Here is a 23,917-nt window from a genome sequence, read left to right as displayed (position 1 = left end):
GCCACCGTACCCTGCTCTCCCCATGGTTTTTATACTGACTGTATTCATCTTTTGGCTCTCTCTTCTCCTGTTTGCCTCCTGCCTTTTGCGTGCATCTTCTCTTGCTGACCTCTCTCCTCCAACCTGTAGGGCCTGGCTCCCTCTTCTTAGCTCCCCTCTGTGATTGGCTCTGTTTTTCTGTACCTGCCTGGCCTGAGTCTCAGATCTGAGTCCTGGGCTTGCCTGATCCCTGCTCCTTCTTCCATTCCTCATCTGCTCCTTTGCTATATCTTTGTTTTTGAGACAGGGTCTAACTCTGTAACCTAATATGTCCAGGGATTCACTATGCAACATAGAGGAGGCTCAAACTCACAGTGATCCCCCTGCCTCCGGAGCGCAGGAATTGCATCCTGGTGTCGATCGATGCCTTACTTAGTGTCTGTCCTTTCCCCCACTTAGCTGTGGTCACCACTTTGGGGCTATATCTTCCTGTGCCTGTCTTCCAGGACCTCTGTGTTTGTTTGCCACACGTAGTGTGTCTGTGCACAGTGCCTCTGTCCCCCTGTCCCCATCTGTGTCTGCCACCTGTGGGTCCCTGCCCTTCTACCCTGTCTCAGTCTTATTGTCTATAGTCCCCAATCGCCATTTGTTCCAGATGTCCCAGGATGAACCCCTCCCTCCTGCCCTTCCCCTTGAGAACTCTCCTTCTAGCTCTCCCAGAATTCCTTGCTCCTCTGTCCTGGTCAAGCCTCCACAGGAGCTCCAAATTGCAGTCTGCAGCCACCAGTCTGTTGAACATGCCCTCCAGTCCCTCAGGCTCTCCTTACAAAAGACTGAGAGGTGTGGGGAGGTACTTTCTCAAGGTCACCCAGGAAGTAGGGGCGAGTGTAGGACTGATAAGGTACCCTTTCTCCTTGGCCTGGACTTTTCTGGCCATAGAAGCCAGTTCCAAGCCTTGGCTTGGGACTCTGCCCTTTCCCAGTACGTCTCATTCTGGCTTTGTCACCAGCTGAAGTCTTCCCATGGGGCCAGGTGAGATGCAGGGGGACACTAGACATACCTCACAGTGCTCTGGGCTCTCCAATAACCTCTAGTCCTGGCGCACGGTCTACAACCAGGTGCATGGGGATCTGTGTGCGTGTCTGGCAAAATATATCCCACCCAGTGGTGACACTTCCAAAGATCTGGAGTGCCCAGAGCAAACCCGGATTCGCTGAGGCTAGGTCTGTGGGCAGACAGGTCCCATACCCCAGCTCCCCAGAACAGGGTGCAGGCAGGCAACCTTCCAGCCTTCCTGCCTTTGTATCGGACTCTCACCGGCTGCTTGAGTCCGTTTGTGCATCGCCGTGTGCGTGTCGTTCTCTTCCAGCTTCTCACCCGTTCCCATGCTCATATCCCCTTGTTTGTTCTGCCTTTCTTCCTCCCCCCTTTCTCGGTTTCTGTCCTTTGCCTCTTATCCCCCTGTGCCTTCTCTTTCTCTGTCTAACTCCCAGTCTGGTCTCTAACTTCCTTCCTCTCCCCTTCTGTGTGTCTGTCCGTTTGTAGCTGTTTCTGTCACCTCTCTGCTCTCTCATATCTGTCTGCCTGTTTCCCCCTCGGATACTTTCTCAGCATCTTTTTTGCAGCCTCTCATCAGATACTTTTTTCTGCTTCCTCTTTTCTCCTTCTGTGCTCTCTTTTTAGGTTCTTTGATTTGTGGAGTCCCTCTCTCCCTCTCTCCCTCTCTCCTTCTCTCCCTCTTTCCCTACCTCCTTCCCTCTCACCAAGTTTCCTAATACTTTCACCTATCAGACCCCTGGGTGCCCAGGCCTCTCTCCCATGGGATTGTGGGAACCAGGGACGTCAGGAAGGTGGCAAGTGAGGCTTGGGATGGGGTTGCCTAGCAACCACTGCATCCTCTCCAGCCAGTTTCTGTTGCCTAGTAACAGCTGCCTGCCCAGAGACAGGGGCGGGACTGGGGTGATGGTGGCACTTCCCAGTTTCCTGTTGGGGTGGGGCTGGTCCCCAGAATCACTCGTACTTGAAATCTCTAGTAATGACTGTCTTACCAGTGACCTCTGACCTTCCGTCTTCCAGAGCTCAGGACTATGAGCTTGGTGAGCTTCCCAGTGAGGCAACTGTGCAGTCGTCCCCAGTGATGCCTGGGAGGACTACGCTTGCCACCCAATCCAGAAGCTTTCCTAAGGGACTCTGCCCCCCAACATCAGCCATCTCCCCTGGGGCTTGGGGGGTCTCTCTGCAGGTGGCGAGTGGGGGCCGCGGCAGCTGCGTCCCCATGAGGAGGGGTGGAAGATGCCGGCTGAGCTGCTGCTGCTGCTGATAGTCGCTTTCGCCAACCCCAGCTGCCAGGTGCTGTCATCACTGCGCATGGGTGAGGCCCAGCACCCTGACTCCTCAGAAGCTCTCCCTCCAGGCCCCTCCAGAGGACTCGGGCATATTAGCATCCAAGTGCTCTGGCCCCCAGTTTCTCCTTCCCCCAGACCCAGGAGCCCAGACACCCTGCTGCCATCCAGTCTCAGATCCAGGCATCTAGACCCGTTAGACCCACAACCCCCCTCACCTCCAGAGGCCACAAATCCAAGACCCCACAGCCACCCAGGACTCTGGCCCCTCCCAACTCCTGTTTCCTCTCAGCTGCAATCCTGGACGACCAAACCGTGTGTGGCCGTGGTGAGCGTCTGGCCCTGGCCCTGGCCCGGGAACAGATCAACGGGATCATCGAGGTCCCAGCCAAGGCCCGAGTGGAAGTAGACATCTTTGAGCTGCAGCGGGACAGCCAGTACGAGACCACGGACACCAGTGAGCGGGGCCGCGGGGGCGTGGGGCGAGGCAGGGCAGGTGGGGCCTCAGCCAGTCACTCCACCCCTGGCCTCCTGGGCTCAACTTTACACTCATCTCCTCACACCCGCAACCTTCCTTTCGTGCTGGTCTCTGCTTCCCGGGAGTGGATGCTGCTGGGTTGTGAGGTCCAGGCGCTGAGGCCCGGGGCTTTAAAAATCCCCGGTGGGTCAGGAAAGGCATTCTGGAGCAGGTGAGCAGGAGGTGGAGAGTGGTTCTATTCCAGCAGGCCCTGCAGAGATGGCTTGCCCCATGGGAGGGCTGCAGAAGTGTTCCTTGATACTCACGGCCCCGGTAAATGGTAGTACCTGCTATCCTAGTCTGCTATTTGTAGCTATGATAAAACACTGACCAAAACAAACTTGGGGAGCGAAGGGTTTATTTTAGTTTGCAGGTTATGTAGTCCATCATAGAGGGAAAAGCTAGGGCAGGAACTCAAGGCAGGATTCTGGAGGCAGGACCTGAAGCAGAGACCATGGGGGAGTACTCATTACCGGCTCGCTCTTCCCAGCTTGCTCAGATACCCCTATGGCCATCTACCCAGGGATGTCACCACCCACAGTGGACTGAGCCCTCCCACAATAATCAAGCAAGCAAGCACCCCATACATACCTACAGGTCAGTCTGACAGAAGCATTTCCTCACTCAAGGTTCCAAGTTGGCAAAACTAACCAGAGCGCTTGCCCTAGCGGGGCTGAGATCATAGCTCTTTGCAACCTTCTGCATTAAGACCTGTTTTATGCTGGGTGTGGTGGCTCACACCTGTCGTCTCAGTACTTAGAAGGCTGAGGCAGGAGAGTTGCAGTGAATTTTAAGCCAGTTTTGGCTACAGAGTGAGTTTCAGGCCAGCCTGATCTGTAGAGTAAGATCCTGCCTGAAAAACCAAACCCAAACTCAAACAACAGACTTGTTAGGCCTGATATCAGCCTTAGCTCTGTACCCGTAGTACATGGGTTTGATTCCAAGCACAACAAATAAATAAGCGTGTAAACAGTTTTCTTTTCCACGGGCCTTACACGACCTCTGTTAGATCATGAGTGTTTCAAATCACTGAGAGGGAGAATGGGGAAGACTGTCCAGGCCTTTTTGACTAGCCTGTCACAGACACAGTCTAGGAGAAGCTGAGAGGAGGCTGAAGAGGCAGACGGTAGAACAGGCATGCACTTAGGGTTGAGCCAAAGAACAGGGTTGGGGTGAGGCCATCTTGGGCAGCTGGAGTCAGTGTGTGTTTGAAGGGATCCTGAAAATGAAGCCAAGTCAAAGGCAATCGGGACCCAGGTTGGAGAGAGAGAGAGAGAGAGAGAGAGAGAGAGAGAGAGAGAGAGAGAGAGAGAGAGATTCCTGGCACATCTGTAGAATCCAGCCATTCCTGGCAGAATCCTAGGAAATCATGAGCTCCTAGATGTAGCAATGTCTGAAATTAGTGTGGAATCCTTTTGGTGGTATGATCCAATTTATATTCTCTCTCTCTCTCTCTCTCTCTCTCTCTCTCTCTCTCTCTCTCTGTTTTTCAAGTCAGGGTTTCTCTGTGTAGCTTTGGAGGCTGTCCTGGAACTAGCTCTTATAGACCAGGCTGGCCTCGAACTCACAGAGATCCGCCTGCCTCTGCCTCCTGAGTGCTGGGATTAAAGGCGTGCGCCACCAGCGCCCGGCCCAATTTATATTCTCATCCTTTCTGTGTCTCTCTCTTCTCCCCTCCATTACCCCCCATGGCCTCATACATTTCTAGGCAAGCCTTCTAACATGACCTCCAGCCCAGCCAATACTGTTCTTCTAAGCCATCCTGAGTTTCTGCCATGGCTAACCTAAAACATCTAAACAGGACATCTGGATGATCCAGTCTTGTTTCTTGTATGTCCTCCGTGTTGAAGGCTCCTCCATTTGCACAGACCACATGCCAGAAAATGGTTCTTGCTTTCCACCTCTCTCCTGAGAGCCTTAGTCTTGCCTCCTACTTATCTCTGGATTCTTTTCCCGTCCGTCTCCCCTCCATGCTCTGCACCTCTGCCCTACTTCAGGATGGCCAGCTCAGGCATGTACCACCCACCCCAGTCACAACACATAACCGGCTTCAGGTGCTAGTTTCACCCAGGGGGAGGGCATCATGGGTAGTAGAGTGACTGAAGAGCTTGCAAGGCGGAGGAAGCCAGCTCCTGGTCTAACATTCCAGAAGGAGGCACAGAGCTGGCCATGGTGGTGCAGGCCAGGCCTGGAGGCCCAGCATTCGGAGGCCCAGGCCAGAGGGATATGAGTTCAAGGCCACTGTTGTTTACTTAACAAGCCTGGACTGTATAGTGAGACCTTGCCTCAATGCACACAGGCACACACGCACGCATCCCATGTGTCCACATGTCTTCCCGTGTTCTTCTCCGCTTGGCCTGTCTCTCTGTGCTTCCCTTTATCTGAGCAGGCCAGGGACTGGTCCTCTGGAATCCAGGCCGGTGGACGAGGATCCCACAGCTCCTCTGGATCCTCTCCAGGACCAGGGCAGCTTCCTGTGGGCGGATCGGGAGCCGAAGCAGAGACTCCCTGACTCTGGTCTCTTCCCCTCACAGTGTGTCAGATCCTGCCCAAAGGGGTCGTGTCTGTCCTGGGACCCTCCTCTAGCCCAGCTTCTGCCTCCACCGTGAGCCATATCTGTGGGGAAAAGGAGGTAAGGCGGGGCATGGAGGGGGAGCGGATAAGGAGTGGGGGCGGGGCTTGGATCCCCCGTGAGCAACACCTCCCTTTCTGTCCAGATTCCCCACATCAAGGTGGGTCCTGAGGAGACGCCCCGTCTTCAGTACCTTCGCTTCGCATCTGTCAGCCTGTACCCCAGTAATGAGGACGTCAGCCTGGCAGTCTCCCGAATCCTCAAGTCCTTTAACTACCCCTCGGCTAGCCTCATCTGCGCCAAGGCTGAGTGTGAGGGAGAACTGAGTGTTCTGTCTGCATTTCTCGAGGCTCCCCTTTCCAAGAGCCCTAAGGTCCCACAGTTCCCTGGTCCCCGCAGGCACCTTCTAGTTCCCGCTGTCTCTTTCCCCTTTAGGAACTGGGGTGTTTGGTTCCATAGACTCTACCCTCTTGTCCCAGAGAGACCAGTGTGATTCACTGATGGTGAACTCTTTTTTGCCAGCTCTCACCAGGCTTTCGGCTGGCAGGGGGCAGTGCTAGTACATAACTTTAAAAAAATGTATTATTGCCAGGCGTCGGTGGCGCACGCCTTTAATCCCAACACTCTGGAGGCACAGGCAGGCAGATCTCTGTGAGTTCAAGGCCAGCCTGGTCTACAGAGCGAGTGCCAGGATAGACTCCAAAGCTACACAGAGAAACCGTGTCTCAAAAAACCAAAAAAAAAAAAAAGTATTATTAATTTTTAGTTAGTGTACATTTTCTTTCTTCTTTTTTAAAGATTTTATTTATTATGTATACAACATTCTGCTTCCATGTATATCTGCACACCAGAAGAGAGTACCAGGTCTCATAGCGGATGGTTGTGAGCCACCATGTGGTTGCTGGGAATTGAACTCAGGACCTCTGGAAGAGCAGTCAGTGCTCTTAACCTCTGAGCCACATCTCTCCAGCCCCTAGTGTACATTTTCATATGTATTTATCATCTCATTTTGCTTGTAATTGCCCCCTCCATGCTGTTCTCAGTCTAGGGGAGGCCTCAGGCCACTGAGCTCTTGGGACACAGAGAGTATATGGCTGCCAGGAGATGGGCCGGGCCTTTGGAAAGGGTTCTGACCATCTGGGAGGCTCATACCCTAAGAATGCTACCTTTAAGCCGAACTTGAAGCATTGAGCGAGTATGTTCTGATCAGGGACCTTGTGGGACACAGGTGGAAGGCTCCAGAGTACACCCCCCCCAAGAAGTCCCAAGGTTAGAGCATGGAACAGTGAAGTGATGGGGTCAGATCTGTGTTGTGAAAAGTGACAGACTACATAGGAAAATATGTGTGTCAGTGAGAACAGCAGGAGGCAGAAGACGTGGGTCAGGTGAAATGATGGCAGTTGGACCGAGAGCCAGGCCTTCCTGAGGAGAAAGGTTGGGTGGGGTAAGGGGGTGCTCAGGTCTTGAGGGACACCAGAACTCAGTGGGGAAGAGGAGAACAACCTGTTGGAGAGTGCACGTTGGGTATGGTGTTCTCGGAGATGTTCAAGTGTAGTGGTCTGGGGGGCGGGTTTCGAGTGTGGAGGTTGGGGGAGAGGACTTTGCTTTGGAACGTTTTGTTTTGTTTTGTTTTGTTTTGTTTTTCAAGACAGGGTTTCTCTGTGGCTTTGGAGGCTGTCCTGGAACTAGTTCTTGTAGACCAGGCTGGTCTCGAACTCACAGAGATCCACCTGCCTCTGCCTCCCGAGTGCTGGGATTAAAGGCGTGAGCCACCAACGCCTGGCTGAGCTTTGGAACTTACAGAAGGAATTTCTCTTCCTGGGTGTTCTTGCTGCACACCTGCTGAATGTCAGACTCTCTTGTTAGGAGGACAGCCATGAGAGGGTGCTTGTCAGACCTCCTTTCCAAAGACACAAGTCAGGCAATCCCCTTATCTGATTGGTAGAGTAAGTTCCCTAGAGAAAGAAGGAGGTCATTTGGACTGGAGGTGGGGGGGTAGGGGAACTAGTGGGTGTGGGCCTCTTAGAGAAGGCCACGTCTGAGGAACGAGCTGGGGCAGGTCAGGATTAGCCGTGGAGGTACCTGGAGAAATGGCGTCCCAAGTAGAGGGAACAGCCAGATGAAGGCTGGAGCAAGCAGAAGCATTAAATGACAGAGAGGAGATGAGACGCTTGGCACAGAGCAGGGCCACATCTGCTTCCATCACTCTGGCTGCTGTGTGGGGAGCAGGCTCAAGCGAGCGTGGCCAATGCAAGAGGCAAGAGATGGCGGTGGCTTGTGCCAGGGCAGTGATCATGGTGTGGCAATGAAAGGATCTGATGTGTTTCGAAACAGAGACTGGGTGAGTGAGGGAAAAAAAAAAAAAAAAAAGATCCCAGTCCGCCATCAAGGTTCTGGCCCGAGCAAGTGGTACCTAGTGATTGCCCATTACCCGAAGGAGGGAGACGGGCCGAGGAGACGATTAACTATGTCAGACATTGCGGCGTGTGGTCAGGAAGGGGGTAGGTCAGACATCTGGGGATCTGGGGACATGTCTCAGGGGGATTTTACTTGGGGAATCTCTCAAAGCTTTAAGTCCCCAAAACCAGGGCCCCAAGAGCCACAGCTCTTCCGGAGACAGCCACTCTATCTTCTCAGCATGGTCTCCAGTCTTTGGCCCAGCTGCCCCAGGCTGGGCGAGGGGAAGGCACATCTGCGGGCTTCCGTGTCCAGGCAGGCTCTTAACGTGCGGTCGGGCCCCCCTTCAGGCTTGCTACGGTTGGAAGAACTGGTGCGAGGCTTCCTCATCTCTAAGGAGACACTATCCGTGAGGATGCTAGACGACAGCCAGGACCCCACACCGCTACTCAAGGAGATCCGAGACGACAAAGTGTCTACCATCATCATCGATGCCAACGCGTCCATCTCCCACCTCGTCCTCCGTAAGGTGGGCCCCCTCTCATCCCCACAGAACTGGGGGACAGACACCGCCCCCCTCCCCGTGGTGGGTTGTGGGTTTCATAGGGTCTGTTAGTTTTGCAGCTTCTGTCTCACGTGACCCAGGAGAGTCCTTTTCTTCCTTTTCTTTTTTTTTTTTTTTCTGTTAGTGCAGACAGCAGTAGGTGGTACGTACCTCTTTGGCTTGTGAGGGTAGTGAGCCCGCAGCAGGGAAAGTCCTTCCAGCCACATTGGCCCAGACTGAATGTCTGACTCATCTGTTGTTGCCATGGCTTGTTTCTCTTTAAAAAGATTTATAATTTTTAATTATGTCTATGTGTGGGGGTGTGTGCACCTAAGTGCCCATGCCAGAGGTGTGGGATTCCCCTGGAGCTGGAGTTACAGGCGCTTGTGAGCCATGAGGATGCTGGGAATTCAACTCAGGTTCTCTGCAGGAGCAGTCCACACTCCTAACTGCAGAGCTGTATCTCCAGCCAGCCCTTGATGTTTGTGAGGCAAGAGATCTCTCTGTGGGTAGTTCGGGCCGACCTTGGACGAGACAACTTGAGGGGTTTTCTTGGAGCTCTGTGTTGAAGGTTCACAAGCTTCCTTAACTGGGGCTCTCCCCCCACCTTGCAGAGCACATAGTTTGAGCATTGTGTAGACGTAGAGTCTGGGATTCTGGAGCACCAGGACCTCTGCCCATGGGCCTCGCACACCCCACCCGTCAGTGAGCCACGCTCATTAATCATTCATTCACGTCCCCTGTGCTAATTTTTCTTGATAATCAAATTTGTATTATTCTTTTTCTCCATTTGTTTTTCGTTTATTTTTCTCTTAATTAAAACCATATGTCACTGCTGATCGTAGCCCGCAGGAAGAAGTGTTGAGCAGGCTCTTGAGGCTATAGAGAGCTTAGGGAAGAGGCGCTGGCTTAGCAGGCCACCTGGGCAGAGAGCTCTCCCATGGAACTGTGTGCAGGGAGGTCTCTCCCATCTTGCCCTTCTCTGATACCCATGTGTACAAGCCCTGCTCCTACCCGTAGCAGGACAAGCTGGAGCCCTGTACTGTTAGAATTCTCGTGTGGTGTCAGGACGGGAGTTATCCAGCCTGTCCTCCTGGAGGGCTGGAAGGAGGAGGGGCCTCAAACAATGAACCCCGAGATTCTGACTGATTGCCTTCAATTGCAGAATTCCCTTCCCTTCCCTTCATTCCTCCCCTCCCCTTCCCTTCTCTTCCCTCCTCTTCCCCTTTTCTTTTGATGTTTCTGGTGATTGACTCTGGGGACCTCATAACTGTTAGCCAAGGCCTCTGCCACTGAGCTCTGTCCTCAGTCTGCTTTTTACTTTCATATGAGCCAAGATCTTCCAAAGTTGCCCAGTGGCCTTCAGCTCACTCTGTAGCCCAGACGGGCTTAAGCCATCTGAGTAGCTGGGATTACAGCCCCATGCCCCAAGGCCTGGCAACCCAGTTCTGTTGTGATGGATGACCAAACAGGTTGAGCCAATGGTTTTGGGTGACTTAGGGGTCAGGGTAAGGACTCTGTCCCTGCCTGCCCCATTTCCCAGGTTCCCATTTGTCTCCAGCAGGAGGTTTTGAAAACCTTCATAGGAAACAGCAGACATCTGAGGGCCCTATCCCCTGCTAGGAAAATGGATTTCCCTGGCCCCAGCCAGTGTGGTGAAACACAAGGAACCCTTACTTGTCTCCTGCTTGTTCTTTCTGTCTGGATGTCTCCTGACCAGACCTGCCTCTAAATCTCTCTTCCCCTCTTGGGGTTCCCCCGCCCCACACCGATTCTCTGCCTCTTGGCCTCTCCTGTGTTCTCCAGGCTTCGGAGCTGGGAATGACCTCAGCGTTTTACAAGTACATCCTCACTACCATGGTGCGTACCCCGACCCACCCATGCCCCTCCCACGCCCGCCTACCATGCCTCCCAGGCCTCACCCCTCTTCTTGGTCCTAGGACTTCCCCATCCTGCATCTGGACGGTATTGTAGAGGACTCCTCCAACATCCTGGGCTTTTCCATGTTCAACACCTCTCATCCCTTCTACCCAGAGTTTGTGCGCAGTCTCAACATGTCCTGGAGAGAGAACTGTGAAGCCAGCACCTACCCTGGGCCTGCGGTGAGCACGTAGATACCGGCTGGCACTAATACACACTGCGCACTGACTCTGGGGACAGGGCTTGTGGATCTCATTCTGGTCATACCAGAACCCTCTGGTACCCAAGATCCCACAGTGAGGCCCTGTGATGAGTCTGACCCAAGTCGCCTCTCCGCCTCTCAGGGCAGGCATGCCTCGGGGTGTTTGTTCTCCTCATCTGTGGCCCCATTTTGATACATCTCCCCACAGACCCAGCAGCTCACTGCTCACAAAGTTTTTGGTCAAATGTCTCCTTGGTTGGAAGATCTAATTTGTACTTCCCGTTTTGTATTATTTATTTATTTAGAGTCAGGGTCTCAGTCCGTAGCAATGTCACACCTCACGTTCGTTCTGAGGCATGTTATCTATCCCCTTGATCCACAGAGCTGTGCTCGGGCTGGAGACAGCTGTTCCCTCAGTCAGAAAATGCTAGAAGTGGGCTCCCAGCTCAGAGCCACATTCCCTTCCACACCCAGGATCAACCCTTCAACACCCACTCTGTGTTCGAATACCGTAATGTGCCCCGGGTACACAAAGATGGTACCAGCGGCTGTCTCGCCTGTTTACCTCAACCATGCAGACCTGGCTGTCTCAGGAAGACAGCTGGCCATGGATGCTAACTCCTCTCAGACAAGCCAAGCATGGTGGCATATGCCTGTAATCCCAGCATTTGGGAGATAGATCAGTTCAAGACCAGCCTCAGTTATATATCAAGTCGCAGGCCAGCCTGGGCCACGTAGACCCTGTCTTATAAAAACCAAGCAACAAAATCACAGAAATGTCCTTCTCCAAATAGACATGGCCATGTACAGTCCCACCAAAGCAGTACACTTTCCCCACTGGCACCCACGTCCCCAGAAAGGCACTATAGTCCGTCCTGCACCCCCCATCCCACCTACCAGTTTCCCACTCCTGCAAAGACGGGCGTCTGAGGGTTGGGGTGACTGACTCCATGGGGGCCTTTGGGGGCTGACACTTTCTTGCCCTGCCTGGCCTCCTCCTACACTCAGCTGTCTGCAGCCCTGATGTTTGACGCTGTGCATGTGGTGGTTAGCGCTGTTCGAGAGCTGAACCGAAGCCAGGAGATTGGCGTCAAGCCACTGGCCTGTACTTCGGCCAACATTTGGCCCCATGGGACCAGCCTTATGAACTACCTACGCATGGTGAGCCAGGAGCAAGGGGGCGTGGAGGAGGTGGGGAGCAGCAGCCGCCTCAGGCAGGGGCGGTGACTGTGTCTACCCTGCCTACCCTCTGCCTTTTTCCCATCCTGACTCTCCACTACCTGGGCCTCCTCCTCATTTCTGTGTCCTGTCTGTCCTTGCCACCGTCCCTGTCGGGGCGACGTGCTCTTTGGGTCTTGTCCTCTGCATTTGTTCTCTTGTGTACGTATTACCCTCTCTTGGACCCTGCCCCGCCTGCTCCTTTCACTTGTCTCTGTGCCTTTCGGCCTCTCTCTGGGTCCTGCCTCCCCTCCCTCTGCCCCGCCTCCCGCCCTGCTAGGTAGAGTATGATGGGCTGACTGGACGGGTTGAGTTCAACAGCAAAGGGCAGAGGACCAACTACACACTGCGTGTCCTGGAGAAGTCCCGCCAGGGCCACCGTGAGGTGAGCAGGCCCCCGGGGTGACACCAGAGCCCTGCTGGGATATGGCCCTTAAGGCTTCCAAGAATATGAACAGGGTTTATTTATGCTGAGGATGTCTGTCTCCTCTGTCCCCAGATAGGGGTGTGGTACTCCAACAGGACCCTGGCCATGAACGCCACTACCCTGGACATCAACCTGTCACAGACTCTAGCCAACAAGACACTGGTGGTCACGACTATCCTGGTGAGTGACCCAAATGGGCCAGGGGGCAGGAGGTGGAGGAGCCCTAGGGTGGCTCTTCCCTGAACATCTTTGAAGTCTATCGTAAGCCCTCAGGATGGGGAGTCCGTCAGATGGCACAGGGCAGTGCCCGGTGTAACTGGGAGTGTGTCCCATGCACTCAGCAACCCCAGACGGTGACCAAGGTGTCTCCATTCCAACCACAGTGAGAGCTGGAGAGGGCACAGACTCCGCAGTGGGAACCAGGTTCTGTGACAGGTTCTTGATAATAGCCATGTTGTCACACCTGCCAATCTCACGTGCCAACAGACGCCAGCCAGCTTGTTTGGTGTCCACCTTGAAAATGTAGAAACCTAGGGTCAGAGAGGTGGCAGAGCCAAGGACTGGAAGCCTCGTCTCTAAGGCTGGCGTCCAAGTCATAAGTGCTGTGCTTTGAGCCCCAAGCAAGGAGACCAGCCAGTGTCATGGGGATGTTACTAAGACAAGATGTAGGCCTTATGTGTCAACAGTTGCTCTTGAGTGGCTGGCATCTGTCTCAATTGGTAGAGTGCTTGCCTAGCCTGTACGAGGTCTTGGGTCTGGCTCCCTGCACCACAGGCCCCATACTCAGGAGGTGGAGACAGGAGGCTGAGGAATTTGGGGTCAGCCTGTCTCCAAAAAGGAAAAGGCTGTTGGGAACCACTGTGCACTCGACCTTTTCTAGGTATCAATATTGACCTCACAGTTGCTCCATGATGAAGTAGTTTTGTTTTCCTCCTGGGAACAGTAAGGAAAGTCCCTGTCTGGGCACGGCATCAGACTGAGCTTGGCCCTCTCTTCTGTATCCCACTGCCTCCTGCCAGCACTGTGTCGTGCAGGGGGTTACACACAGGGCCTGGTGGGTCTGGGGGCTGGACCAGCCAGGTGGCTTCACTCTTAGCACCAGCCAAGTCCACGCCTGCAGCTTGCCTTGTTCACACACGCTGAGCAGCACTGGGCTGGGCAGCTAATCACGGTGACACGGAAGTTCAGAGACAGTTCCCAGAGGGTGTTAGAAGCCCTTATTAGCAGCCAGTCCCCAGGGAACTTCTGACCTCAAGTGGACCTCAAATACCCCTGGAGAAGCGCCAATGAGCCAGTTTTAGAGGGACAGATGGCTGGCAGACAGGAAACCAGACACCTCCTAATGGTCCCACTGAGGGGCCTTGAGGCCTGATTGGCCTGATTGGTGGGGGCTGCAGGCACCTAGGTGTGCACTGTGTTCCATCCCCTGATACGTCCTGGAATTGAAAGAGGTGAGGTCCTGGTGGGGAGCAGGGCTAGATGTCAGGAGGAGGATTTCAGGAGAGTCCCCAAGGACTGAGAACCAATGTTATTCTTTTTTTTTTAAAAAAGATTTATTATGTATACAGTGTTCTGCCTGCATATATCCCTGCACACCAGAAGAGGGCACTAGATCTCATTACAGATGGTTGTGAGCCACCATGTGGTTTCTGGGAACTCCGGACCTCTAGAAAAGCAGTCAGTGCTCTTAACCTCTGAGCCATCTCTCCAACCCCCAATGTTATTCTTGATTTGTGAACTCCATTCTTTTTCTTAATTCCTTAAATAGTTGCTATAGCTGCTGTGCCCCTGGCCAGGCCCAAATCCTAGAGACACAGAAACGAGTTAACAGGTGCTCTCGAGGGGCATTGAGGGGGAGGTGATGCCAGCTGCCATTGGTGCCATTGGTGGAGGTGACACCAACACCTGGGCACTCATTCCAAACCAGGTCATGAGGGTTCCCAGAGATAAAGATAGACATAGGGGCTGGAGGAAGGGCTTCCGGGTGAGGCAGAGGAGTGCAGAGAGTCTGAGGACAGCAGGGCCATGCGGATGTGGGTCAGTGTAGACAAACATCCTCAGTGTGCGTAGCTGGACACATCCCATTGGTTCTTCAACATTTTCTCATTAATTTATTTATTTTTATTTTATGATTGAGACAGTGTCTCCTTATGTAGCCCTAGCTGCCCTGGAACTCTATGTAGACCAGACTGACCTCGAATTTCCGGAGGCCCACCTGCCTCTGCCTCCTGAGTGCTGGGATTAAAGACGTGCCGCCATGCCCAGCCGGATGCCTGACGCAGGCATCCGTAGTAAACATGGCTGTCAGCAGTCCTGTGGCTGAGCACACTGCCGAGCCTTCAACTTTCAGAGCCCTGAGCTCAGCACCTTCCTGGAAGTCACTTTCAGATGAGGCGGAGGCAGGGGCGGGCACGAGGACATGTTCAAGACTGCCTAGCCAGAAGGTGTCAGAGCCGATGTGACAGTGTGAAGTGACAGGACCCATGTGGGTGTCCTTGATGCCACATCACTGGCCTGGAGGTTCTTCCTGTCCTCAGGGTTGTGTTGTGGGCTTGACACTGCCATCTACACCCGGAGTGACCTGAGCAGCACTTCATCTATGCTCCTGTTCCTTTCCAGTGAGGGGAAAAAGGACCCGAGAGATGTCTCAGTGGTCAAGAGCACTGATTGCTCTTGCAAGGATCCGGGTTCAGTTCCCAGCACTGTCTGTAACTCCAGCTCCCGGCGGTTCTGATGCCCTTTTCTGGCCTCCAAAGTACACAGACACACATGCAGGCAAGACACCCATACACATAAAATAATAAAATTTGAAAGTGAAGTGATAAACTAGGTAGGTGGTGCACGCCTTTAATCCCAGCGCTTGGGAGGCAGAGGGCAGGAGGATCTCTGAGTTCGAGGCCAGCCTGGTCTACAGAGTGAGTTCCAGCACAGCCAGGGCTACATAGAGAAACCCTATCTCAATAAAAACAAAACAAAGCAACAACAAAAGGTGAGAGGATAAAGTACTGCTAACAGAGAACAGGGCTTGGGTTAGGTCAGGATCCTATAAACCGCACCCCCAGAATTCATGCAAATGAATTTGAGTCCTGGCTTACTAACAACCAAACAGCTTGTCAGGAATGGTCTACAACTTTCCCTAATTTATTTAAATTTGTTTTTTACTTACAAGAGATCTTCTGTCCCTATCCTGTCTCCTGCTGGGGAGCAAACTCAAGGGTACCTCATTGGGGGATTCTAGGCAGGGGCTCTACCACTGAGACACACCCCCAGCCCCTCACTGGGGGATTCTAGGCAGGGGGTCTACCACTGAGCCACGCCTCCAGCCCCTCACTGGGGGATTCTAGGCAGGGGCTCTACCACTGAGCCACGCCCCCAGCCCCTCACTGGGGGATTCTAGGCAGGGGCTCTACCACTGAGCCACGCCCCCAGCCCCTCACTGGGGGATTCTAGGCAGGGGCTCCACCACTGAGGCATACTTCAAGAGGATTTTGGATCAGTGTAACATACACATAGATATACTTGTGGCTTGCACAAATTATAAACCTTTTATCTCTGAGTTTTCACAAACTAAACACGCTGACTTGACTAGCTCCCTATCCTGAAACTGTGCCACATCTACTCACCAACCTGCCCACTTTAGTACATATAAACGTGATTATATCGTGTGTTGTCACTCCTGATGCCTTTTGCCCTGGTCACATGGGGTTTAGTCTCATGACAGTTTGCAGTATCCACCAAACGTAGATGGGTATTGCTCTTGTTGTTGCTATTGTGAGTCATTGCACCGTGAACGCTGTTTTGCATGACTTTCATAACTGTGTTTTGACGACGCTTCTATGGGTGTGTTCCGAGGAGTGGGGCCGCTGGGTCGCCCTGTGTCTGAAAAGCGTTTGCCAACGTGGCTGCCCCACTCCCCTTCTCCCCACAGTGTGGTGACTCAGCGTTCCTTCACTCTCCACTTTCCCTGGGGATGGTACATAAAGGTACCGCTGTCCGTGACGACAACGGTGACAACGGGGTTCCCTTTGTGTCTGGCCACCTCTGTGTGTCTGCTTGGCCTTTTGAAAAATCCTCTTTTGGGGGTGTTTTTGAGACGTTGGAGCTGTGGTCCCAGAATTGAGGGGTGGAAGCAGGATGATTTTGGGTTCCACGCCAGCCTGGGCCTCATAGAGAGACCCCATCTCAAAACAAAACAAGGACTGGGCGTGTGGCTCAGTGGTAGAGCACCTGCCTTGCCTGTGTAATGCCCTGGTCTCCATCTCACCACTGTCCCCAAGTGGCGGGGGGGGGGGGGCATGACCTTTTCATTAATTTTGGAATTACATGTCCTGTGCCTGGAACCATCACGGACATCTTCCCACCCTCTGTGAGTCACCTTGCCTATTTTTTTAAAAAAGGATTTTTTTAAATTTTATGTGCGTGGGTGTTGTGTTTACATGTGTGTCTGTGTGAGGGTGTCAGGTCCCCTGGAACTGGAGTTATAGACAGTTGTGAGCTGACGTGTGGGTGCTGGGAATTGAACTCTGGTCCTTTGGAAGAACAGCCAGTGCTCTTATCACTGAGCCACCTCTCCAGGCCCTAAAATGATTTACTTATTATGTTTAAATTTCATTTTATTCTTGTTACTTTATGTGTGCCTTAGTTAGCTTTCTGTTGCTGTGATGAAACAGCTTGATCAAAAGCAACTTGGGGGAAAAAAGGGTTTAATCTTGTAGCTTGTTGTCCATCTTGCCTAGAATCGAGACAGGAACCTGGAGGCTGGGTCTTATGGAGGTCTTGGAGGATTGATACTTACTGGCTTGCTCTCCATGGCATATTTAGCATGTTTTCTTATAATGCCTGGGACCTCTAGGCCAGGGATGGCACCACCCGCAGTGAGCTGAGCCCTCCTACATCAATTGCTAACTAAGAAAATGCCCTACAGGCTTGCCTACAGCCCAATTTAATGGAGACATTCTTCCTTCCTTCCTTCCTTCCTTTCTTTTCTTTTTTCAAGACAGGGTCTCTCTACAGAGTCCTGGCTCTCCTGGCACTGGCTCTGTAGACCAGGCTGGCCTCAAACTCACAGAGATCTGCCTGCCTCTGCCTCCCAAGTGCTGGGATTAAAGGCATGGAGACATTTTCTCAATTGAGGCTCCCTCCTCTCAGATGACTCCAGCTTGTGTTAAATTGGCATAAAACCAGCCAGCACAATGCGTAAGAGTGTTTGCCCGAATGTGTGACAGTGGACCATGTCTGGTTCCTGAAGAGGCTAAAAGAAGGCATCATCAGAGCCTCTGAGACCAGAGTTACAGGCAGTTGTGAGCTGCTCTGTGCAGCTGAGAATCAAACTCTTGCCTCTGAAAGAGCAGCGAAGACCGAGCGATCTCTGCCAACTGTCTTTTCATTCTTTTGTTTTGTTGTTTGATTTTTGGTCTTTTGAGATAGGGTTTCTCTGTGTAGCTTTGGAGCCTTTCCTGGCACACGCTCTGGAGACCAGGCTGGCCTCGAACTCACAGAGATCCTCCTGCCTCTGCCTCCCGAGTGCTGGGATTAAGGCGTACGCCACCAATGCCAGGCCTTGCCTTTTCCTTCTTAAATTGTGCCTTTTGATTTAAAAAAAAAAAAAAATCTCAAACTGGCCAGCCAGATAGCTAAATTAGCTCAGCAAGTGAAGCACTTGCCATGTAAAGTTCTGTGACCCAAATTCAGTCCCCAGAACCCCCCCAAAGGGGAAGGGAAGGCCAATTCCACCAAGTTGTCCTCTGAACTCCATGCGTGAACACGCACATTCGATAGTAATTTAAAAAAAATTTAAAGACTTCAAGACAGGACTCTGACCCCAGCTACTCTGCAGAAGGCAAGAGGATCGTTTAAGTAGCCTGCAGTGGCTACAGAGTGAATTCAAGGCCAGCCTGAGCAACTTAGACCCTGCCTCAGAGGAAAAGAGTAAAACAAGGCTTCATAGATAGCTCAGAGGTAGAGTGTTTGCCTGGTATGCGCAAGACCTGAGACTATTTCCAGAAATACCATTTATTTATCAACCTTTGTGTATATGCGTGTTTATCTGTGTATGTGCGTATCTGTGTGTGCATCTGTGTGTCTGTCTCTCTCTGTGTATGCATCCATGTGTACACAACTTACTAGAGTTGGTTCAGGGGTGGAACGCAGGCCTTTAGGCTTGGTGGCAAGTGCCTTTTACCCACTGAGCCATCTCACTGGTCCCCTTGAGCCAGTTTTAATGTTTCCATGTGTGGAGCTCAGGGGATAGCTTTTTGGGAACTGGTTCTCTGATCTTGTTTTAAGGCAGGGTCTCTCCTGTTTCTGTTGCTGTTCTGTGTATGGTAGCCTGTGAGCTTCTAGTCAGGTCCGCCTCTGACCCACCTCCTACCCCAGTCCACCCCTGCTAGGGTGCTAGATTACAGATTCCAGCCACCCCACCCAGCTCTTTGTGTTGTTATTGTTTGGTTTTCCAAGACAGGGTTTCTCTGTGTAACCCTGGCTATCCTGGAACTCACTCTGTAGAATAGGCTGGCCTCAAACTCAAGAGACCCACCTGTCTCTGCCTCCTGAGTGCTGGGATTAAAGGCGTGCGCCACCAGCCACCATGCACAGCCACGTCTGGCTTTTCATGTGGGTTCTGGGGAATCAGACTCAGGCTGTCACAATTTTGATGCTTTTACCCTCTAAGCCATCTTACCAGCCCCTCTATCTTATTTTATTTTTACTTTATTCAGGGAGGGGGCACATATGTATGTATGTTTGCTCACAGGGATTCCACAGTGCCCTTGTGAAGGTCAGAGGAAAAGGTGCGGGAGTTGAGTCTTCTTCTTGCCAGACCCTATCTGTTTTGAAAGTCCCCCTCTCTCTCTCTCTCTCTCTCTCTCTCTCTCTCTCTCTCTCTCTCTCTCTCTCTCCCTATCCCTCTCTCTCTCTCTCCCTCCCTCTCTCTCATCCTCTCCCCCATTTCTCTCTCTCACTCTACAGTCTGGAGATTGCTGTTTTGCTAGACTGACCACAGAGGCTTTGCCCTGACCCCCAGTCTGTCAGTCTCTATCCCTCCCCACTCCCTCTTTACACTGGGCTTACCAATGTCTGATGCTGCTTCTGAATTTCCATGGATGCATGTTAAGGATCCCACACTTGCCCAGTGGGCACTTTACCTACTGGAGCCACAGCCCACTCAACTGTTGAATATTCTTTTTTTTTTTTTGCCATGGCTCCACCCACTTTAACTCTTTGCAGTCTACATACATTTTTGTTGATGTTTTGTATTTTTGGAAAAGGGTTTCTCTGTGTCACAGCCCTGGCTGTCCTGGAACTCACTCTGTAGACCAGGCTGGCCTCAGACTCAGAGATCCTCCTGCCTCTGTCTCATAAGTGCTGGGATTAAAGGCGTGCACGCCACCAACGCCCTACCATCTACATACTTTACTAAAGCTCCTCACCAGCCCAGTGTAATGGTGCAGTCTGCAGTCCTGTAATCCCAGAACTTGGCAGAAGGAGTTGACAGCACAGTGTGAGGGTCTTACCTTAAACCAAAAAAAAAAAAAAATTCATGGCATTGGTTAGGATAACTCAAACCAAGGGGGGTGGGATGGGATATTCATAAAGAGTTCCTAAGGACAGCACGTGTATCTGTGGGGGGAGGTGGCATACAGCTCTAGTGTCAGAGAGTCAGGAGGCAGAAGCAGAGGCAGGAGAATCTCTGTGCATTTGAGGTCACCCTGCTCCACAAAGTGAGTTCCAGGCCAGCCAGGACTATATAGTGAGAGCCTGTCTCAAAACAAACCCTCTGCAAGAGTTAATAAGGACAAAATTAGCCTCCATCCCTCTCTGACTCCTTGGTTTTTCTTTCCTGGAGGCTAGCAGCCTTCCAGAACCGTCGCTGTGTGCAAGTGCATCCCAGCTCCTCCTTTCAGAGAATAACGTACTGTACTCGCTGTTCTGTAGCTAGTGGGTTTTCCCTCTTAATTTATCTTATAGACCTTGCTATTTTAGTGGTTGCCTGGGATCCTTTTATGACATTGATGATCTCTCTGACACGTTCCAAATTAGGTCTTTGTTCCCATCACAAGCCCTGGTGCAGTGATTGTTCTTGGACCCGTGTTTCTGTACATAGGTGCTCATCCGTCCCTGAGACAGCTTCTTAGAACCGGGCTCCGGAGTATCCTCAGCCTGTCCCCAGCTTTGGGGTCCTCAAACAGTGTCTTGAAAGAATTCCAGTAATCGTGGCTAAGATCCTTCTTAAGAACCACTGGGAGGATCAAAGGTTCAAGTCCACCTTGGGCTACAGAGTGACTTCAAGGTCAGCGTGGGCTACAGAATGATTTTAAGGCCAACCTGGGCAGTTTAATGAGGCCCTGTCTCAAACAAACAAAAAGCGCTGGATGCATTGCTCAGTGGGAACCTTGGGTTCAATCCTTAATATGGCAAAAAAAAAGCGGGGGGGGAGGTGGGAGTGGGAAGAAAGGGAGCTTTGACCCTTTAGTTGAGTGCCAGGGCTGTCTGTTGAAGTCCTGTGTTCTGACTGTTACTCCGAGTTCTGTGTTAAGCTTCCTTCTCCATCCTCTAAGTTCAGACTGCTGCAGACAGACCCCGAGCCCAGGCCCCCCAGTCTTTGATTTGGAGGTCAGCTTGGCACACGGGAGGGGGCAGGGCTTTGGTGTGTGCAGCCTGGGTCGGCCTCAGCCCTATGCTCTCTCCTGCCCTTGCTTTACTGTGGCTGGTGGCCTTGGGCCTGGAGTCTTACCCCTCCCCTGTGTCCTGCGTCCCCTGTGTTGTCATGGCAGGAGAATCCCAGCCACAGCACAAGCTCTTGTCTCTCATTTTCTCCTGCTCCCCGCATCTGTCTGACTTCTCCCACGTCCACTCCCCGACTCTGTCCACTTGAGCTCAGTCTGACATAGGGCTTAAAGAGCAGAGAGGGCTTTGGGCCTTTGGAGTCTCACTGATTTACGACTTTGCTCCTCTGGCCCTCCGTGTCCTCAGCTGAAAGGCAGAGGTAATAATACCGCCCTCCCACGCTGACAGAGCTGTCACACAACAAGCCCACAAGAAACGCTGGCGGCCGCCGCTATTATTAGTGCTATCTCACACTCCCAACCCCTCTTCCATAATTTTGGATTTGAAGAAGCGGTTTGGGAGGGAGAGAAGCTCCAGCTCACTCTGTCCCATTTCTTCCTCAGCTGTGTTTGGTCTGAGAGTTGCAAGGGCCTGTGGTGTAACCTGGTCTTGTGGGAAGAGCAGCTAGCTGTCTATGGCTTTTTGAAAACTCCCCTGAAACTCAGACTAAAACTCTTACTTCCCGTGATTGGTGGCTCTCGTCTTGTCATCCTGGGACTCACTGGCTACATCCATCTAGAAGCCAAGAAGTATGGAAAGCCCAGAATGTCTGGGTTTGCTCCTTTTGGCTTCCAGGCCCTGGCCCACCTGTCTTTCAGTGGGCTAGCCTGGGCTACTTACATGGCCGTCTCAAAATTGCTCTGAAGGCTGGGTACTAGAATTCAGCCAGCCTGATTTCCACTCCATCCTGTCAAGGCAAGTCACACAGCCAGCTACCACAGAAATGGGCAAGTGCCCTCCACCTGCCGATGGAAAAGGCCGCTGAGTAGGATAGCCAATTCTGCCACCCGCTCTCTGAATTCCAGTTCATGTGCACAAAAAAACAAAAAAACAAACAAACAAAAAAAAGGACAGGCCTTTCCATCCCAGCTATTTGGGAGACAAGAGGCAGGGGAACCCCACATTCAAGGCTCCTCTGGTCCTCAGTATGACTTCAAGATCAACCTTAACAAGTTATCAAGGCCCTGTTTTAAGATGAAAACTTAAAAAGACGATTGACTGTAGCCGGGCAGTGGTAGCACATGCCTTTAATCCCAGCACTCGAGAGGCAGAGGCAGGCGGATCTCTGTGAGTTCAAGGCCAGCCTGGTCTCCAGAGTGAGTTTCCCCAGTGAGGAGCTGGGGGGTGTGGATTAGAGGTAGAGTGCTTGCCTAGCATTGCCTAGATTCAATACCCAGCTTTACAAAGAAAATAAAAGTCTAAAATACTTCCTTTATTATAGACTTCTGTGGAGAGTTAAAGCCAAATAATTTGGGACCAGTGAGAAGGTTCAGCAGCCAAAGGTGCTTTCTTTCTTTTTTTTTTTTTATAGATTTATTTATTTATTTATTATGTATACAACATTCTGCTTCCATGTATATCTGCACACCAGGATGGTTGTGAGCCACCATGTGGTTGCTGGGAATTGAACTCAGAACCTCTGGAAGAGCAGTTGGAGCTCTTAACCTCTGAGCCATCTCTCCAGCCCCCAAAGGTGCTTTCTATGAAGCCCAATGACCAGAGTTTGCTCCCTGGAACCCTGAATGTGGAAGGAGAGAGCAGAGTTGTCTTCTGACCTGTACACGTGTGCTGTGGTATACATGTCCTCCTCCACTGCACAGGCACGTGGGTGCACGCGCGCGCGCACACACACACACACACACACACACACACACACACACACACACACACAGCCTTGAACTCACAGAGTTCCTCCTGCCTCTACCTCCCAGGTCCTGGGATTAAAGGTGTGCGTCACCACTGCTGGGCTAATCATAAATAACTTTTCAATTCAAGTAATCTAAAGATTGCACACAGGCTAGGGAAGGAGGGAGGGTGTATCTCATGGTAACCATTATGGATGTTACTACCAAAGAGTTCTCTCTTGGGTATTTTCTGAGTCCTAAGTTCTTTTGTGTAAAGGGACACTGTCCCTGCCACCCATTTAGACAATCTCTGCTGAGATAAATTACATTTTTATTCTGATGGCCTCCCGACACCCTTGCTCTGCTGGTATTCCAGAAGGCTCTCTTGTGACCCTCAGAAGTAATCTTCAGTGTAGCCGCTGACGTTGACGCATATGTCTATAACCCCAGCACTGAGAAAGCTGAGACAGGAGGATTGTGACTTTGAGGTCTCCAACCCTAGTTCGCAGGTGGCAGAGGCAGGAAGATCTCTGTGAGTATGAGGCTAGCCTGGCCTACATAGTGAGACCTTGTCAAAAAAAAAAAAAAGAAAAACTAAACCAAGAGTCTCACAATAACTCCAGTTCCAGGGGATCCAATGCCCTCTTCTGACTTCTTTGGGTGCCAGGCAAGTACACAGATGTACAGGCAGGCAAAACACCCATATGCATAAAATTTTAAAATCTTAAAACAACACCTACAAAAGACCATCCGCACAGCAAAAGGCCAGAGATTGCAAACTAGCAGGTGTGTTCAAGTGGCCTAAAGAAAGAAAAAAAAGGGGGGCGGTATTAGAATTTGAATGAGTTGCTAGCATTCATAATCAGGGGATTTTACAGAACAATCTAGGCTTCCAAATTCTCTTGCAATTTCACCATCTGGCATGTCATGCCTGCCTGCCTCGTGGCAGCTCCGGCTAGAGTGAAATCCTGGTGAGGGATACTCTCTTGGGACACATTGGTGGCTCATAAAGTTGGTTTAGTGAGTCACTACTGGCTGTGCTGGGGGTGGGGGGTGGGAGTGGGGGGTGTAGAACTCTAAATTGAAACCAACCATGTTTTCAACAACACTCAGAGCAAGGGCTATCTGGTGGATTTGGACAGGGTCTGATGCAGGATGATCTGGATAAGGTGTGTCCAAAGGGAATCTTGAAAACTCCATTCTAATTTGATGCCAGCCCAGTCTGAGTCCCTCCAATACCACCACCCCACACACACACACACACATACACATACACACACACACACACACCTTTCTCCTAGGCATTTTTGGCTGGAGCCCAGTGAACTCTGGCTTGGCTGTGGAAAGTCAT

At 51.8% G+C, this 23,917-nt stretch overlaps 1 protein-coding gene across 7 annotated transcripts in view; it reads left to right on the top strand.

Annotated features, from left to right (window-relative positions):
* Grik5 (glutamate ionotropic receptor kainate type subunit 5) overlaps positions 1 to 23,917 on the top strand; it is a 62,588-nt gene that overhangs the window by 1,660 nt on the left and 37,011 nt on the right. For 4 of the 7 annotated variants that reach the window (XM_027430356.2, XM_027430357.2, XM_035449224.1 and 1 more), the window contains exons 2-11: positions 2,222 to 2,350; positions 2,614 to 2,778; positions 5,373 to 5,470; positions 5,556 to 5,721; positions 8,158 to 8,336; positions 10,158 to 10,211; positions 10,292 to 10,453; positions 11,482 to 11,634; positions 11,972 to 12,076; positions 12,191 to 12,298. In XM_027430356.2, coding sequence (XP_027286157.1) covers positions 2,272 to 2,350; positions 2,614 to 2,778; positions 5,373 to 5,470; positions 5,556 to 5,721; positions 8,158 to 8,336; positions 10,158 to 10,211; positions 10,292 to 10,453; positions 11,482 to 11,634; positions 11,972 to 12,076; positions 12,191 to 12,298 — 1,269 coding nt within the window. In that variant the 5' untranslated portion in view covers positions 2,222 to 2,271. Of the gene's footprint in view, positions 1 to 2,221; positions 2,351 to 2,613; positions 2,779 to 5,372; positions 5,471 to 5,555; positions 5,722 to 5,764; positions 5,784 to 8,157; positions 8,337 to 10,157; positions 10,212 to 10,291; positions 10,454 to 11,481; positions 11,635 to 11,971; positions 12,077 to 12,190; positions 12,299 to 23,917 lie in introns of those variants that run through there. The other 3 variants (XM_027430359.2, XM_027430358.2, XM_027430360.2) reach the window with 3 other exon arrangements.

Source organism: Cricetulus griseus, chromosome 9 (assembly GCF_003668045.3).
Source record: "Cricetulus griseus strain 17A/GY chromosome 9, alternate assembly CriGri-PICRH-1.0, whole genome shotgun sequence".
Taxonomy (NCBI): domain Eukaryota; kingdom Metazoa; phylum Chordata; class Mammalia; order Rodentia; family Cricetidae; genus Cricetulus; species Cricetulus griseus.
The sequence above is the reverse complement of the archived record's forward strand: the minus strand, read 5'-3'. Positions and strand labels throughout refer to the sequence as shown.